At 39.5% G+C, this 15,570-nt stretch overlaps 5 protein-coding genes across 5 annotated transcripts; 1 reads left to right on the top strand and 4 right to left on the bottom strand.

Annotated features, from left to right (window-relative positions):
• Nucleotides 1–332: 332 nt before the first annotated feature.
• Nucleotides 333–2,544, bottom strand: NPC6 (non-specific phospholipase C6). Its single transcript, XM_089147963.1, has 3 exons — nucleotides 1,398–2,544; nucleotides 1,131–1,307; nucleotides 333–1,005 (listed from the first exon to the last, which is right to left on the bottom strand). Exons 1-3 carry the CDS (start codon nucleotides 2,470–2,472, stop codon nucleotides 707–709), a joined length of 1,551 nt encoding a protein of 516 aa, XP_089004089.1. The 5' UTR covers nucleotides 2,473–2,544; the 3' UTR covers nucleotides 333–706.
• Nucleotides 2,545–2,809: 265 nt separating this feature from the next.
• Nucleotides 2,810–5,350, bottom strand: LOC149019966 (uncharacterized). Its single transcript, XM_089147962.1, has 2 exons — nucleotides 4,259–5,350; nucleotides 2,810–4,022 (listed from the first exon to the last, which is right to left on the bottom strand). The coding sequence occupies exons 1-2, from the start codon at nucleotides 4,457–4,459 to the stop codon at nucleotides 3,573–3,575; spliced, it is 651 nt and encodes a 216-aa protein (XP_089004088.1). The 5' UTR covers nucleotides 4,460–5,350; the 3' UTR covers nucleotides 2,810–3,572.
• On the bottom strand, nucleotides 5,347–11,836 carry LOC149019965 (CBS / octicosapeptide/Phox/Bemp1 (PB1) domains-containing protein). The gene is made up of 14 exons (XM_089147961.1): nucleotides 11,251–11,836; nucleotides 10,227–10,392; nucleotides 10,012–10,144; nucleotides 9,746–9,916; nucleotides 9,485–9,563; nucleotides 9,253–9,366; nucleotides 8,670–8,736; nucleotides 8,367–8,472; nucleotides 8,213–8,271; nucleotides 7,197–7,306; nucleotides 6,992–7,125; nucleotides 6,365–6,450; nucleotides 6,167–6,256; nucleotides 5,347–5,795 (listed from the first exon to the last, which is right to left on the bottom strand). The coding sequence occupies exons 1-14, from the start codon at nucleotides 11,367–11,369 to the stop codon at nucleotides 5,625–5,627; spliced, it is 1,605 nt and encodes a 534-aa protein (XP_089004087.1). The 5' UTR covers nucleotides 11,370–11,836; the 3' UTR covers nucleotides 5,347–5,624.
• Nucleotides 11,837–13,244: 1,408 nt separating this feature from the next.
• On the top strand, nucleotides 13,245–14,283 carry LOC149019964 (uncharacterized). Its single transcript, XM_089147959.1, has one exon. The coding sequence runs from the start codon at nucleotides 13,698–13,700 to the stop codon at nucleotides 13,905–13,907; it is 210 nt and encodes a 69-aa protein (XP_089004085.1). The 5' UTR covers nucleotides 13,245–13,697; the 3' UTR covers nucleotides 13,908–14,283.
• An 18-nt stretch (nucleotides 14,284–14,301) lies between these two features.
• On the bottom strand, nucleotides 14,302–15,566 carry LOC149019963 (DUF3339-domain containing protein). The gene has a single exon (XM_089147960.1). The coding sequence runs from the start codon at nucleotides 15,431–15,433 to the stop codon at nucleotides 15,227–15,229; it is 207 nt and encodes a 68-aa protein (XP_089004086.1). The 5' UTR covers nucleotides 15,434–15,566; the 3' UTR covers nucleotides 14,302–15,226.
• Between the last annotated feature and the right edge of the window lie 4 nt (nucleotides 15,567–15,570).

Here is a 15,570-nt window from a genome sequence, read left to right as displayed (position 1 = left end):
TATAGCAAATTACAGTTACACCTCCTGTCTTTGCAAATAATTATATTTTTACTTTCTGAAATTGATTTTATTACAAATATTTTCCTGTGAAATGTTACAAATCAAAACATAAGGAGTATAAGGAGTGTAAATATAAAAGAATTAAGTTTAGAAGATGTAAACGTAATTATCTGTAAAAGAGGATTTCATTCTGTAGTTTCATTCCCTACATATTTGGTCCTACCCACACCCGGAGCCAATCCTCCAGGGTTCCTTTTCTTTCTGGCGTAACAGTGGTGGAGGTAGGGGGAAGTGGGGCAAAATATGAGACGTAAATGTAATTTTTTTCTTCTAAGCTAATGATAGCAACGAATAGCAGAAGTAGTCTGTATTTTGTTTGAATTGCCTTGGTAGGCCACACTTTAGCATCGGGTTCTACTTCTACCTCTATCAACGCAAAAGTATCGGGTTTTACTTCATGCGTTGATCCCAAATGGTGTTGCTGGGTTGATATTTTGAATTCTGGCGTGACATCCTACGTGCTAAATGTTGGCTTTTTTATTCAAAGACGCAGTCCAACTCTCCCCCCTTCCCCTTCAAGCTCATCATTGGATCCTGTGATTCAACTGTGAGTTGTATAACGGAATTGAAAGATTTCGTTTCAGTACATTTTCAAAATAAGATTTTGACCACTGGAAGCATATTATAACACACCGACAATAATAACTTAGGGGTGGAACAAGGGTCTGGTGGTGAGGGAGGACCTCATATCGACTATGGCAGATTCGTCTGCTCCTAACTTAATGGCCTCTTTACTTGCTCTGACGAATCTGGAGACAGCACCTTTAACATACTCATGAGCCTCTTTGATACTCATCTTCTTAGTCATCTCATTTGGGAAACTGCTCAAGAAGTGATCACCGTTGAGGACTGCAGCTAACTGCACTAACTCCCCCTGAAACTCCGATAGCTTTCCATCTTCTTTTGCTTCCGTTTTCCTGAGGGAAGCCACGTCTGGTAACACCTCTGCAACAAATCAAAACCCCACAAATTAAACACAATTGGTAATCTTTCCCATTGTTGTCCTCCACGGCAGGACCACTTGTGGATAAAGATGGAAGACAAAACGCAAAGGTTCTTGCGGGAAATACCTGGACAATCAGTTCTAGGCGACGTTAATTCTCCCACTAGCTGTTCAAACGTACCGGCCCAGGCATCTCTGTGAGTCAGGAAGTTGGAGGAGAGGTTGAACATCTTCTTTATGGTTGCAGGTATTGAAGAATGCTCAAACTCAGAGCTCGGAGTTGGACCTTTTGGGGCACTTATCACTACAGGAACATAAAAACACAACACAGGCTGATCAAACATGAGTTATCATTCACAAGAAAAGAAAACGATAAAATCAAACTGAAGATTACCAGTGCCTTTCTTGATCCAAGGAGAGACCATGATTGTCGGCACACGAACTCCCAATCTATCAAACTTGAAAAAGTCAGGAGCAGGGCCCGTGTTCCCATCTGGGTTTGGTACATTCACATATGGAGTAGTAACATGATCGAAGAACCCACCATGCTCATCATAAGTAATTACCAAAAGGGTCTCATTCCATTGAGGGCTCGATCTTAAAGCCTCGTAAACCTCCTTCACGATCTTCTGCCCAGCGGCAACATCATGTGAAGGGTGATCATCGTTTGCAGGTAAACCTTTGAGATCGAAGTACCTTGGCTCGATCACTGTCAAGCTAGGCAATTTCCCTTCTCTGGCGTCCCTCTTGAACTTCAAATTGTATTGGTGGAACTTAGATATATATTTTAATTTCCGTAAATTCCTGTAAAACAGAGTGGCAGGGATGCTCTGGAAGTAAATACCAAAATCAATCCCATTCTCATGGAGAGAATCGAAGATGGTTTTCTGTGGGTATCCATGCGCAAGCTGTTTCTTCACATGGCTGATCGACCCATGAGAAGTTGCAGAGTAGACAAACAGCCTATTAGGCTGGGTAGGTCCAGGAATCGAAGAGAACCATCGGTCGAAGACGGCGAACTCACGAACCAGAGATTCGTAGATAGGTATCGATTTAGGATTGAAGCCGTTCATCACTGCATCGGAGAGGTTAGGAGAGATGGCTAGAGCTTGTTCGACGAATCCAGACATGGAAGGAACGAGACTGGAGCCAAAGACCTGCTGCTTAACAGCCTCAAAAGAGTGGCCTGGATCAGGGTCGACGAATTCGGCGCCGTCAGTGAAGCAGATGGATTGGGAACCTGGGGTTTTTGTAGAAACAGGGTTGCATTCCTTGCCTGTGACCCCATTAATACTTGGGTTGCCAGATTTCTTCATCCATCCTAGCATGTGATCGAAGGATCGATTCTCCATCACAAGGACTACAATGGTTTTAATGGGTTGCTGAACGGAAGAAACATGAGTAGAGGAGACCAGGAAAACAAGAAGAGCAGATAGAAGAATGGATGGTTTGGATTTAAATCTTTCCATGTTCTTCTTTGCTGCAACAAAAACAAGTTGTTTTTTTGGAACGAAGAAGCAAAGAAACAAGAGAGTGAGAAAGAGAGATCAAGTAGAAATAAAGAAAATAACGAGTCTTTGAGTGCTCAGCGCTAACTGTGGAGCGTGGAACGAGGGTGAAAGTTGGGGGAAGGTGAGCGTTGCACTCTTTCGGTGGAGAGTTCCAAAATTGTTCCAAGTGAAGTTGTTGCAGCAGATTCCCACTAGAGTTTGTGTGAACAGATCTACATGCTTTAGGAAGTTATGTGTGATGGGTTGGGTCCACACATGCACTAATTGTGACATAGACTGATAGACGGTCTTTTTTCCTTTTTTACTTTAATAATTTTCCTTTCTTCTTTTTCTGATACTAGTACTTAGCAGTGAGACTTCAGTGACTCAGATAGCCAGCTTTTCTGTTCTGGTAGTAGCAAAGCAAACACCTGCAAATACCGTGTGAAGTGATATATACCATTATGACATCTCAATACTTTTGCAGTCGGTGTCTAAGGTTGAAGGTGGTGGTCAGAATTTCTTCATTCCCTGGTCCCGCTGTTCGCAATCTGCAAGTCTAAGTCCCCTGCCTTCATGTTCCTCTTGTCGGTACACGTACGGTTCCACTTTTGTTTAATTCTTCCTTCTTCTAGCCAAGCATGGTTATAGCCTTATAGCCTTATCGGAATAAGATTGGATTAGAGGTGTTGCTCTTCTTTGACACTATTTCATTATCCTTCATATAAATACGCCTCACGCATAAAAATAACTTTTCGTCCTTACTAGATGAGACGAATAAAGAGAGAGCTTGTAAGGAGGCATGTACAAAGTAATTTCTTGAACTCATGTACCAAACTCCATCCTAAGCTGACCTTGCATTAGAAAAACTCTTAGTTCTACCAAAATCAAATTCTATTAGTTCTACAATGACCTTCGCCAACAGATAAATTAAAAATGTAAACAAATTACGGTTGCATCAGAAATGCCCCTGGTTTCAACGGAATGAAGGGCATATGAGTTCCTGATCCTTCCTTCAGAAAAGAGTTCAGAAGTTCTCTCAAGCTTTCCCTTGAAAACCAAAAGAAGACAAGGTCCGGTCATCTTTTATCATTTAAACCCATAACTGGCAAGCCTACAGGTAGATGCTCTGGCATTTTGAGACCATCGAGTGAAGGAGCTTCAATCTGAAGGAGATTTGATGACCCATTAGTCTCATCTTTCCCTCCACCTGTTAGCATTTCCTTGACTGCATTTCCAAGAGTACTAAAAGGGTGAGTCAACTTCTTCTTCACATTCATCATGACTGAGAGTTCAGAGAGCTGCCACGCAGCAGTAAGAAGTATCATGATGGAAAGAAGCCAATGGGTAATAGAATTCTGCCTCTTCACCTTCTGAAGCTCTCCTAGGATCTCTTCTTTTGTTATTTCTCTGCTTCCACGTTCTGAACCGCCCAAATTCTCATCTTTTGCGTCCTCTTTGGAAACCACATCCATTTCTAATGCCGGTTTCAGTGGCTCAGTTTCTGCGTCTTCCCTTAACGATTCTAACTATCACAAGAATAATCCAGAGGTTCAAAATGAAAATTTAGTTAACTGGGTGCCCCTCTATTACAGAGCAAAAACAGTCAGAAAAGGATGAGCGGGTTTGGGGAGAAAGAAAAACAGAGACCCAGCAAGGAGAAAATAGTAGAAGCCATGGAAAGATGAGGAAAATCGTTTTCCTATTTCTAACAGCTTCAATCAAAGTATAACCCTAATTATCTCCCTTCTGAGAAAAAAATTACCTGTAAAAGAAATCTGGAAAGCAGTAACCCATCATCATCCTCGACATAACAATCTCCGGAGGCTTTGTTTCTCTGAGCTCTCTTTTCCTCGATGACCTGTTTGATTGCTCGCTGTATGTGACTCACATCATACTTAGATATCATTTGCAGTTGCATCTTCTTCTTCCCCTTTTCCTGCTCCTCCTCCTCTACCTTGTCCATCTTTCTTGATTCGATTCGATTCGATCGTTCTCAACCCTAATGATCAAACCCACACGACACGCACCCATCCTCTAGTAAATCGTAATGCACGCATCAATGCTACATACCATTAAATTTAGAGATAACACGTGGACAACACGAACCAGCTAACCGACTAAATCGGAAATCTACTAAATTTATCAAAGGAGACAAAATGAATATTCCATAATGGGTAAGGATCTAAAAGTCAGGCAAGGCCGATCCTGATTCTGGGCTATTTGAAATGGTCTTGGTCCAAAACCCTGCAATTTGCTTATCTTCGCCTGTGATAGCCAACAACTATTCATGACATACTCACATATTTCTCCACAAAATTTAAAAAGATGAAAAAGATCTCCATCGAATCAAACACAAGCCTTTGGGCAGCGACACTGACCCACTTAATCCGGTAGTCTCTCACTTTCCAATCTGACCTGAATCACACCTTTGGGTTTTTTCCCGGACTTCCTGACTCAATTTGGGAATGGGGTTCTCCTACCTTCGATACCACTATCCTGATCCCCATTCCCCACCACCATAGATACAGGGGTCTAACATAAATTAGACCAGTAATTTTTTTGCAGTCCATGAACACAAAGATGAGAAGATGGCTGGAGCTGAGATGGTTAGGAAGATCGAGGACGCCGATTATCAAATTTACGGGAACGAAGAGGAAAGTCATTGTAATTACATTTTTCTCCTGGAGTAATATACTTCATGGGAGATGAAGAAATAATAATGAAACAAGTAGTAATGTCAGAAGCTGCCCAGGTACACGAGGTAAAACATCATAAATTTGGATTACTTTGCAATAAAAACATTGCCAAATTAACAATGTCTACCATCATTGGTGTAACCAAAATGGGGGGGGGGGGGGGGGGGGAGAATAAAATTGATGCAACTGTCATAGACAGAACGCCCTTTCAATGATCTTACAACAACAAGCTTATAGCCAATCCAAATTTGACATTCTTCTGTGTACAAATTTTTCTCTCCCTTAATTTCAGGAGACGCCGCACGAATCACAAATTTGCCTTGAATTAACAGATGCATGCCCTGGAACGTAGAGGATGCGTTCTTTCCATTCCAATAGCTGCTTCTCCCAACTACTCGTGTGCTCTCAGAGTGATAGCAGATCTGACACTAATCAGGCACTAGATCTCTTCAGATATGCCATTACACCGAGTCCAGCAACAAGTGCAGCCCCAGCTGCAACAGTACTATATGCAGCAGACCATGCATCCCTTTGTACATATTCCAAAGAACCACCATCTCTATGACCTTCCAACCCTGAATAATCTAGATGCAGCCTCAAACTCTGTTTTGAATTGCCGTCAGTGTCACAGTATGTAAAGGAAAGACATATTTTACTAATAAATGGATAGAATTCAACAGTTGGTTATCAATCATTGGAACAAGTCCAAAGCCCAAAGGTGCCATTTTCAACCATTAAAGGTGTAATTCCATAGCAAATCAACCACATATTGAAGAGCTCTCATAGATCAACGAATTAAAACAGAAGTGTGGAGGTAGGATCCAGGAGTATGAATTTGGATTTATTTTCATCATGAATACCATGCATATCTAAAAAGCCCAAGGACAGTAACAATTAAACAACCCCTACAATATAAAAGTAACTTTCATTCAAAAATAGGAAAGGGGACAGCAACCATCATAGTATAATCATACCTTCAAACCAACCAGCTTTGCATGGTCCACAGCCGCTACAAGGTCACTATCTGACGAAATCACAACTTTATCATGATCTTCGTCTTCATACTGCAAGATTCAGTACCAATGAACTCTCGGCAGATATCAAACCCCACATATATATACATACTACAAACAGTAACAAATTTTAAAGTATTATTGATGTGTTTCAAGTACCAAAATCTGTGGCAGGTGGTTCGGGTCAATGTCGCTGCCCACCCTCTGAATGATGGAAGTTAAAAGATCTGTCAAACTACGGGCATCTGAGAAATAGCAACAGGAAAGGAAACTAAATGAGCAGCAACAATTAAAGATACAAGGAAACTAGTGAAGTTAATCAAGTTTCTAGGGTCTGTCCGCAGCAATACATTGACCCAGTAGATTATCTCCTAGGCCAGGAAACAACAGTTGTAGCCATCCAATTATTTCAATCCATAGGTTATGAGACCATTTGCCATATCAATGCCCCACTGGGGTTGGAAAACGGCCTCACCCTGCCTCTTTGTAAGCAGGGGTAAGGTGGCATATATTCTGACGCTCTCCACATCCTGCAATGGCAAGAGCCTTGTGCACTGCATACTCCCTTATTTCAAATAAATTGTATGACAATGGAGTCAAGGATCACCCAAGTGTGTTGACTTCCCCAAGATGGTGGCTATCCTATAAGACCCATTGAACCCAACCTATTGCTTGCTAGTTCACTACATGAGAAACTCTGTAAAGTATCCTTCATATCATCTGAAGCACCTTATATTTTTAGCAGACATCACAAACTTGGTTTACAGGATGAAAGTAGAAACATACCACAGTTAAATCTATGCATCCGGCCCTTCTTATCTTCAATTTTGAAGCCAAAGATGCCAGGCATGCCAAACTGACTAAAAGGTACAGACCTTCCCGTCTCTGCTCCCTCAGAAGCCAGTTTTAATGATCCGTCACTGCAAACATTAAAACTGTAAGGAAAAAGCAGTAAATCATCGATTATCATTTTAGTTATAAGAGTGAATACCTCCGTGTATCTTCTTCGTCATCCAAAGGTCCCAATGCTATGGCTGAATCCCAAAACTTTTGCATCATGGCATTTGTTGTCTCATTTCCAGATGCTGTGGCACCTCCAACCTTAGTGAATAACAGATATCATTAGAACAAATCATTTAGGGCAATAGCAACATTCACAGTTGACACAGAAAACAAGAATGAAACATAAGTACACATTTGAACGGAAGATTTATTTCATCCTAAGTCTGCAGCCATAGTGTATTTAGAATATACAGATGTCTCACTGATCATTAACACGTGTAAATAATTTATGTCAAAATGAATATGTTACACCCAAACATGATGTGTCAAAGACTTAACTACTTCAAAAGGATTATATAATTTTCAGCCTTTGTTGTAACTGCCATTCGTTTTCCATCCTCTCTGAGAGTTCAATGAACCAATGGTCTGCCCTACATAAAGAGGATTCTCAAAATAATAGAATGCCACCTAAAATTTATTTGAAGTTTTTCCTCCCCCCCCCCCCCCCCCCCATTTTTCTTTAATTTTATATAATCCTTTTGTTAATTCTCCACTGAGTCACGCTGATGCACAACATAGGCAATCCAGGCTGCCCATAAGAAACTTCCATTTCCTGACCCAGCCATGTCTGTGCTTCCTGAAATTCCCTGAGAGTTGAACTTTGGACTTTTCTTCTAGTCATAGCAGTCACCAATGATTCAAGTCATTAACTAAAAACATGTATAAAAGAGGTGTGGTGTCAAGATGTTAACCAATGAAGCATCCAACCTGAGCAAAATGGGACGTGGAATACCAGATAGCAAGCACAGAGCCAGGAACTTGCCTCACGAAGGGAGAAACAAAACATAATTTAGCCCCCGCACCCCACCAAAAAAAGGAGCCTCGATGATATCAAGTTTGTGAAGTTACCAATCACTCTATGATCCTCGTATTCAAAAAGTGCAGGTAAAAACAAATGTAGGAATGAAAGCCATAAGATGACCACAACATGGCAACACAACTTACTGTGGCTATTGCTGCGTGAGTAATATGGATTACATCAATAACAGCAGAAATGCTTCCATCTGTAGAAAGTCATCCAAACTTAAAAGAACTTAGTACTAAAAAAATCAAAGACACTAAAATAGAAGTTTTCTTCTACATTTGACGGCAAAAATACCTCGATCCACAACAGGAAGATGTAAAAACTTCCCATCATGCATTTTATGCAGAGCATCAACTATTGGTGTATCAACTGTTGCACATTCAGGATTTGGGGTCATGACCTGGATAACAGAGTACAATACACAACCCTCACATATCAAGAGGAAGCACAAATCATTAACCAAAAGAGCAAAAATAGTGCATGCTCCTTGGATAACTCTTCTTAGTGAGTGGAAATAGAATTCAATTCACTGTTACCAGACGTAAAAGAATAAGCAGTTTCACTTCAGCTAGGAAAAATTATGTTTGATGACTATACCTGATCCACAGGTGTTGACTCTGGTGGAAGATTTTGGGCAATGACACGCATCAGAATATCCTTTGAACTAAGCAAGAGAATGAGAAGCAGATATTACTATCTAATGCCCTTTCTTTAAATTAAAAAAGAAGAAGTTATTTTTCCTTTTTTTCTGGGTGGGATGGCAGGCGAGAGGCCGACAGGTATTTGCTACCATATATAGTAACACAACAAGTTCACTACAAGTTTGATATGAATCAGAATTTTGAAGGTGTGAGAGTTTTGCTCATCTGACAAAGCATGTTAGGGATATAACTGGACTGATCCATATGATATCAGGTATACATATATTTGATTTGATGCATTCAGTTGCAAATTAGATTTTTAGACCACAGTTGTCACAAAGTCTAAATGACCCCCAGCAGTGGAGGGAGCCAGGACACAAGGCAACAAGAAGGTGCCTAGGAAACCAAGAGCCCTTGAATCCTTGACAAGTATGCCTCTTAAAAACACATTAGAATTGACACAAAGTTACAACATGGAAGCATGTCTATGTAACAAATGAAATAGAAATAAGCATAGTGTGAGAACAAGCCATACTCACGTAAGGATTCCTTGAGGTTTATTTCCAACAGTTATAATTGCAGAGCTTAAACGAAATTCAAGCATCTTCTTTGTTGCCATTAACACTGAGTCAGTGGGTGACACTGTTACTATCCTGAAAATTGTAAACATCAATAAAAGAGACATAAAGACACTTCCTTACAAAACAAAAACCCCAAAGAAATGGTTTTGTAAGATAACAAATATAAATCCCAAATAAGGATATTACCTACTTTGAATTCTCTGGAATGATAGTTGACAAAGAAGGCTTAAACATTCGCTCCCGAAGTGTTTCAATGAATGTGTTAGGACCTGCAAAAGAACCAAAATAAACTTCTCAAAAGTACTAAACTTACAATATGACAAGTTAACAGTGAGTAATCCCTAAGACATCCCCTTCTTTCTTTATTTATATTTTATTATTTTTTATTTTGGGCTGGGGGGGAGGGGAACGATAAGAGAGAGAAACAACACGGCAAACACTTTCCACCTACCAGAGATTGAGGTACCCCAATGCCTTTCAACTCCTTCAACAGCTGCAGCAATGGCCTTTCCCTTCTCAGCAGCTCTTTCTAAGCGTGCAATGGCATCATACAGACACTTTGCTATATCAAGTAAAGCAATGACCTCTCCATTCTCCACAACAGGCAAATGCCTAAATTTCCCTGCACATATAAATATTTTGGGACTTCAATTTCAAAGAGCCAAAAAGAGTGCACATGTTTAACAAAGAAGTTGTTACGATTCAAAGACTAGCAACCTTGCACCATTTTCTGCAGTGCTTCCACAGCCAGTGTGTCTGAAAGAACAAAAACTGGGTTCCTTGTCATGACTTTGGAGACAGGTGTTTCTTCAAGGTTTAGCTCACGAGCAATGACTCTTATTGCCAGATCCTTCAAACCAAATTGAATAGATAACCATCAAAACTTTAAAACTGTTGATATGTGAAAAAAAACATAGTAGGTGAAGTAATACTTTGTCTGTAAGAATTCCACAAAGTAAAGCATTTGAGTCTGTGAGCAATAACGCGTCAACTCTTCGGGCAGCCATCCGACGACAAGCCTCAGTTATGGTAGTACTTTCAGGAATTGTCAAAGCTTTTGACAGCCGCAAGCGCTTTACAGTTCGCTCACCAGATACCCTGTCAACAGGACAACAGGATTAGTAACGACTAAAAAATGTGTGATTATAATTCCAGCACTTTTGGTTTACATAGTCAGTTGAATTCTTATAACTAAGTAGGCGAAGGAGCAATTCTATGGGTCATTCAAAGTTAGGTTTAGTTTTTGGCATAACCTATCATGCCAGGAAGAATGGAAGAAAGTGCGGAGGGGCTCCTAATTCACCAACTGATTTGGTAGACGCACTACATATGACCCATATGAGGATTCCAAACATCTTGAACTTGCAATACTAAGTAAAACAGTACCAACTGAAGCAGCTAAGCATATTCAGAACAAAAGTTCCAAAGAGTGACAGCACCAATGAATCACTTTCTCAGTTTAGAATAGGAACAGTGTATATTGAGTTAGATTCTTTAACATAGACAATTGTTGCGTTGTAAATGATGCCTAATTTTGGGAGGGAATGTCAATCCGTCATCCAGATAAAACGTTTCCTCCTTCCTGTATGGCATCCGATTACCCCCCCAATAATACATTTGTGAGAACTAAATTACATAGATTAGTAAATTTAATATATTTTCTTTAACCAGAGCAATTCAATTTGGAAATACAAGCAAGAAATGAAAGAGGTGATAAACGATTTGGTATTCAAGGAATTCATGGTAACAACATAATGTAAAGCAAGATGGAGCTCATCAACTTCATTGTAATTTGCATAGATAGTCCAACGATCAAATTCAAAATAGTCAGAGGTCGTTTCCTCCCAATTAAACCGACCGAAATTATGCTCACCGAGAAACAAGATTAGAGAAGACAAAAAAAAAAAAAAAAAAAAAAAAAAAAATCTGATGAGAGAATACTCCAATGAAACATACATGGAACGAGATGAAGTCATCGATTTACGGCCAACATCGGTGCCTCCATTCTCAATAGATTTCTTCTTTCCATGTGACAGAGTTATACTCTTCCTGGAAGAACCCCCTTGGTCATTCATCTTCTCCGCAAAACGAAAAGGCAAGAATCCTCTTGAACACAAATAACGGATCCTCCTCGACTGAGAGAACAAAGATGAACGAAAAAGACTGGGCAGCTAAGAAGAAAATTCCATCAATTGCATCTTAGCTTTCGAACCAAATTCCAAGTGTTGTGGAACCCGATGAATTGCATAGCTCATCTATCGGAATTTCAAGTTAAGAGGTGAAAAGTTTGAGCAGACTGGCAAGAGAACGATCGCCGCCGGTAATCTTATCGTAATTGAATATACATCGGAGAAAAACCGACCGGCGAGTCGCTTGTGGGAACGAAGACGAAGAAGAACCCTAACGAGTGGACGACATTAGATTGTTTTCGTTGCAGCTACGACTCCAACTTATAAGGGTCGAGCAGCAGAGATCTCGCATGTCAACGATTCTAAGTTTCTAACCGAACTGCTCCAATCCCACATGGTCGGAGCTCTTCTGTTGATGCGTTAAATCTAGGCAAAAAAGCACTCACCATCGTTGGTTCAGAATAGTTTGGCATCGTGTCAGAATGAACGATATTAAATCGACACACGTGTATATCTCATAACCCAGCTCGATGCGAACCGGCGGCACTGTGACATGTTATTGATTATGTTCTGAATTAATACAGAGCGTTACATTTACATTTAATCCAGGTGGTCTAGCCTCTTTAGTTCAAGTGGTCTCGAGACTCTGGACTCTGGTGTCAATGTCATAACTCATAAGGCTTATCTGGTTGACCATACCACATGAAACGTGGCACTTCATGGGTGGTTGAAAAATATCGGATGATGTGATAAGGCCAAGAAAAAAGACTAAGGAGGTACACCAGTTATATGTGTCAATAAACAAATATTCTGTGGGTCCACTCTCCACAGGAACACCATGTTTGAGTAGATCATGTTAATTTTTGGATAAATTCAACATTATGCAACGATTGGAAAAAAAAAAAATTTTAAAGATAACTAAAAAAAATATTTATTATTATGTACTATGAAAAATATCATTATCTTGCATATTTTTTGAAAAATATATTTACAGATAATGAAATAGATATTTTAAAAAATAAAAATAAAATTATAAACGGTTTGTTAACTTAAAATATGTGAAAAATTGCCGGTTGGGAGGGCATATGCACGAGACTTCCCCATTAGTTATAGTTAATGTGCTTGGAAAGAAGTGACATCCACAAACCTACAGAATAGCTTATCCATCACATTTACAAAGTGTATTAAGGATGAGAATCTTAACAAGCAATCTCCTTGTGATATTCTATTAAAAAAAAAATTTCTTGTAGTCTTTTATTTATGCTAGTTGATGTGATAAATTGCAATTCTATTTGTTTGCTTTAAACGATATTTAAAATTTATCAATGCAGAATTGATAGAGTGGTAAGAATTCGTATTTCTCAGTGAAGAGGTTATGGAATTAACCCTTGTAGATGACTTAAGTAATACTTACGTCTTATTTACTAAGAGATATAGTGATTACGAATCCAACAATCCTATAGGAATGATAAATACTTATACCTTTTCAGATCTTATGTTCACATATATCATCCATCAGTAAGGAATTGGATAGAATTGGAGTGATAAAAATTATGATCAACCCGTGAACTGGAGGTAGAGGGTATGTATGAAATTTGTTTACTTGATTATAAATTAAAAAAAATTAAAAATAAACAAAACCTAAGTTATTTACATCCTTTGCAAAACAACACCACCACCAATTGTTCATGGTGTGTGTGGCAGGCTTCTTTGTTTGAGTTTCCACGGGTCTTCTTCTATTGATATGGCTGGTAAGCATCAACCGCTCTCCAATTTAACTTCCAGTTTTATTATTAATTTAGGAAAAGGAACGCCCTCGGCCCTCCCTCATCTCTACTTTTGGATGGTCTTGCTTGTGTTTCCACTGCTTTTTAAGTAGCTTGGCAACCTTAAATCATCTCAGATGAAGAGACATACTCATACTGTCTGGTGTCTTCGCCATAAAAGTATAAAACACATGAAATGCCATTCTTCCCTTCAGGCTTCAACTTCAACTGTATGAGAATTTCCGTATCCACCACGGTTCATCAGATTGTGCAAATGGGTCGGCGGGAATCCGAGTTACTTGATACCCTAAGCTTCACTTTTCCAGTAGGAGTTACGTAGCCATTGGCCTTCCTCTTTGAATTCCGAATAAGACCAACAAATGTCACCTCTTTAAAATGCATCTCCTTGACTTCGAGGATTTATCGGTAATCGATCGATCCATCCATCCATCCATCCATCTTTCGAGATAGTGAGAGAAATCCCACCCAAGGAAGGAAGAAAACAGAGATGTCGGATTGGGCACCAGTGTTCGTGGCTGTTTTGCTTTTCGTTCTGCTAACGCCTGGTGTGATATGCCAGGTGCCGGGTCGAAGCCGATTCATTGAGTTCGGCAACTTCGAGACAAGTGGGGCATCAATTCTGGTTCACTCCATCCTCTACTTCGCTTTCATCTCCATCCTCTTGATTGCTATTCACATTCACGTCTACCTTGGTTGATCATCGTCATCAATGTCATGTCAACATACGTGGTGGAATTCCTTAATTTCTTCTATCCTCTCGTCCAATGTCTCTGAGTTTTCTTCACTTAGCTTAATTGACATCTACTTCACTTGTTGTTTTTAGTTTCTCTGTTCTCTGTGATATTTACGGAATTCTAACCCGAATGACTGACTAGTCATCGCAAGTGATTGATGTATTTTGTGTTGATTTCATAAGCTATTTCTTCTTTTTCTTCCGCAATTCTGTTTCAGATTGGGGGTTAATTGTGCTTGCATTTCTATTGTATCATTACATCTAAGAGGCCATGATTTTATCTTACTGAAATTTCATGCTAAGGAAGACCACGAAATTTGAAAGTTTGAACCAAAAAATTAAAAAATTAAAAATTTTAACCTCCTCGCATATTGTTTCGTAGCTGTACTTAACCAGCTTCTTCAAAGGACGATTTTACATTCGCTTAAATGAATACAAATTCATCTTTGGTCCTTGCCCTGATTAGTTAGCTAGCTAGAGAGGTAACAAATCTTCTATCAGCATACTTATTTCAACTAAGCATTGTGCCTCGTACCATCTCTTGATTTCACAATTTTCTTTTCCTGTTCTTTCTGTTTTGTTATCATATCATTTTTGAGTCCTAAAAGTGTTCCTCTTTCGCGGTCAAAGATTAAGGATCCTATAATTTAAGCATATCCAAGGTGTAGAGTGTTGAATTTGAATGAAATTGCTTCAATGATCTGTGGAACCATTACATAATGAAAACAGAGAAGCACAGAGCAATAGTGATGGAACAATGGTAATAGACACCTTAACCCTGTGCCTAAGGAGCAATAATTGAAGAGACATCAGAGCTCCTTCTGCAAACGTTGTTGTTTTCCCTAAAAGCATCAGAAATGGATAGAGACTTGAGAGACCTAGACACCATACTGAAACAGCTTAGACCCACAGACAGGGTTGTGGAAAAATGAAATGTAATACCCCTTTTCACATTTGGTTCTTTTCCAAATCGGATTGAACCTTCCGAACCACAATTGAATTTGGTCTGTGTAGATTAGTTAACCTCCCTTCAGGGGAAGTAAAATATTTGTATGATGGGAATAGTACCCAGATAACCAAAAAAACAATTTATATATGTGAGGGCACAACCATGCATTTTTTACCAAGTAAATCCTAGAAAGAAGACACAAGAAATAAATATAGAAGAGATAAAAAGGAAGAAACATTTGAACCCCTTTCCTGGTCATTACTGTTAAGTATGAGAAGGAACGGAATTCTAATAGAGGGAGATAATATCAGTGGGACTCTCAGTTTTCTTAAAATTAAGCATAGAGATGTACATGAAGAATGACAAGGAATAGAATAAGAAGCAAACCGTAGATGACGGCATGCACTAAAATGGAGGGAAGGCTGGTCTTCATATTCACGAAATCAATGGGACGATGCTTCCCAGGCATTTGGAAGATCACTCCTGGTGTGAGAAACGCAAATAGTGCCACTGCTATGATCACAGCTGCCCAATCTTTCATTCTATTTGCACTTGGCTTTGAAACCCACTGTACCGAGCTACTGTTCTAGCCCTAGCAGTGAGGGAACTGAACAAGGATGGGTTGGGTTTCTTCTTGTTTTTCTTCGTCAGTACACCAGAGAAGCTTAAACATCTTTT

The sequence above is a fragment of the Hakea prostrata genome, chromosome 3, assembly GCF_041222555.1.
Source record: "Hakea prostrata isolate BN-2017 chromosome 3, UWA_Hpros_2, whole genome shotgun sequence".
NCBI lineage: Eukaryota > Viridiplantae > Streptophyta > Magnoliopsida > Proteales > Proteaceae > Hakea > Hakea prostrata.
This window is presented reverse-complemented; position numbering and strand designations above follow the sequence as displayed.

Excerpts from the sequence above, each read along its gene's own strand:
- NPC6 (XM_089147963.1), bottom strand. The coding sequence starts at position 2,472 with ATGGAAAGATTTAAATCCAAACCATCCATTCTTCTATCTGCTCTTCTT. Across the intron at positions 1,308-1,397 it reads TTGGATCAAGAAAGGCACTG|TGATAAGTGCCCCAAAAGGT; the intron begins GTAATCTTCAGT and ends ATGTTCCTGTAG. Across the intron at positions 1,006-1,130 it reads GCCTAGAACTGATTGTCCAG|AGGTGTTACCAGACGTGGCT; the intron begins GTATTTCCCGCA and ends GATTTGTTGCAG.
- LOC149019966 (XM_089147962.1), bottom strand. The coding sequence starts at position 4,459 with ATGGACAAGGTAGAGGAGGAGGAGCAGGAAAAGGGGAAGAAGAAGATG. Across the intron at positions 4,023-4,258 it reads TTTCCAGATTTCTTTTACAG|TTAGAATCGTTAAGGGAAGA; the intron begins GTAATTTTTTTC and ends TTCTTGTGATAG.
- LOC149019965 (XM_089147961.1), bottom strand. The coding sequence starts at position 11,369 with ATGAATGACCAAGGGGGTTCTTCCAGGAAGAGTATAACTCTGTCACAT. Across the intron at positions 10,145-10,226 it reads GTGGAATTCTTACAGACAAA|GATCTGGCAATAAGAGTCAT; the intron begins GTATTACTTCAC and ends TTTGGTTTGAAG. Across the intron at positions 6,451-6,991 it reads GATGCATAGATTTAACTGTG|ATGCCCGTAGTTTGACAGAT; the intron begins GTATGTTTCTAC and ends GCTATTTCTCAG.
- LOC149019964 (XM_089147959.1), top strand. The coding sequence starts at position 13,698 with ATGTCGGATTGGGCACCAGTGTTCGTGGCTGTTTTGCTTTTCGTTCTG.
- LOC149019963 (XM_089147960.1), bottom strand. The coding sequence starts at position 15,433 with ATGAAAGATTGGGCAGCTGTGATCATAGCAGTGGCACTATTTGCGTTT.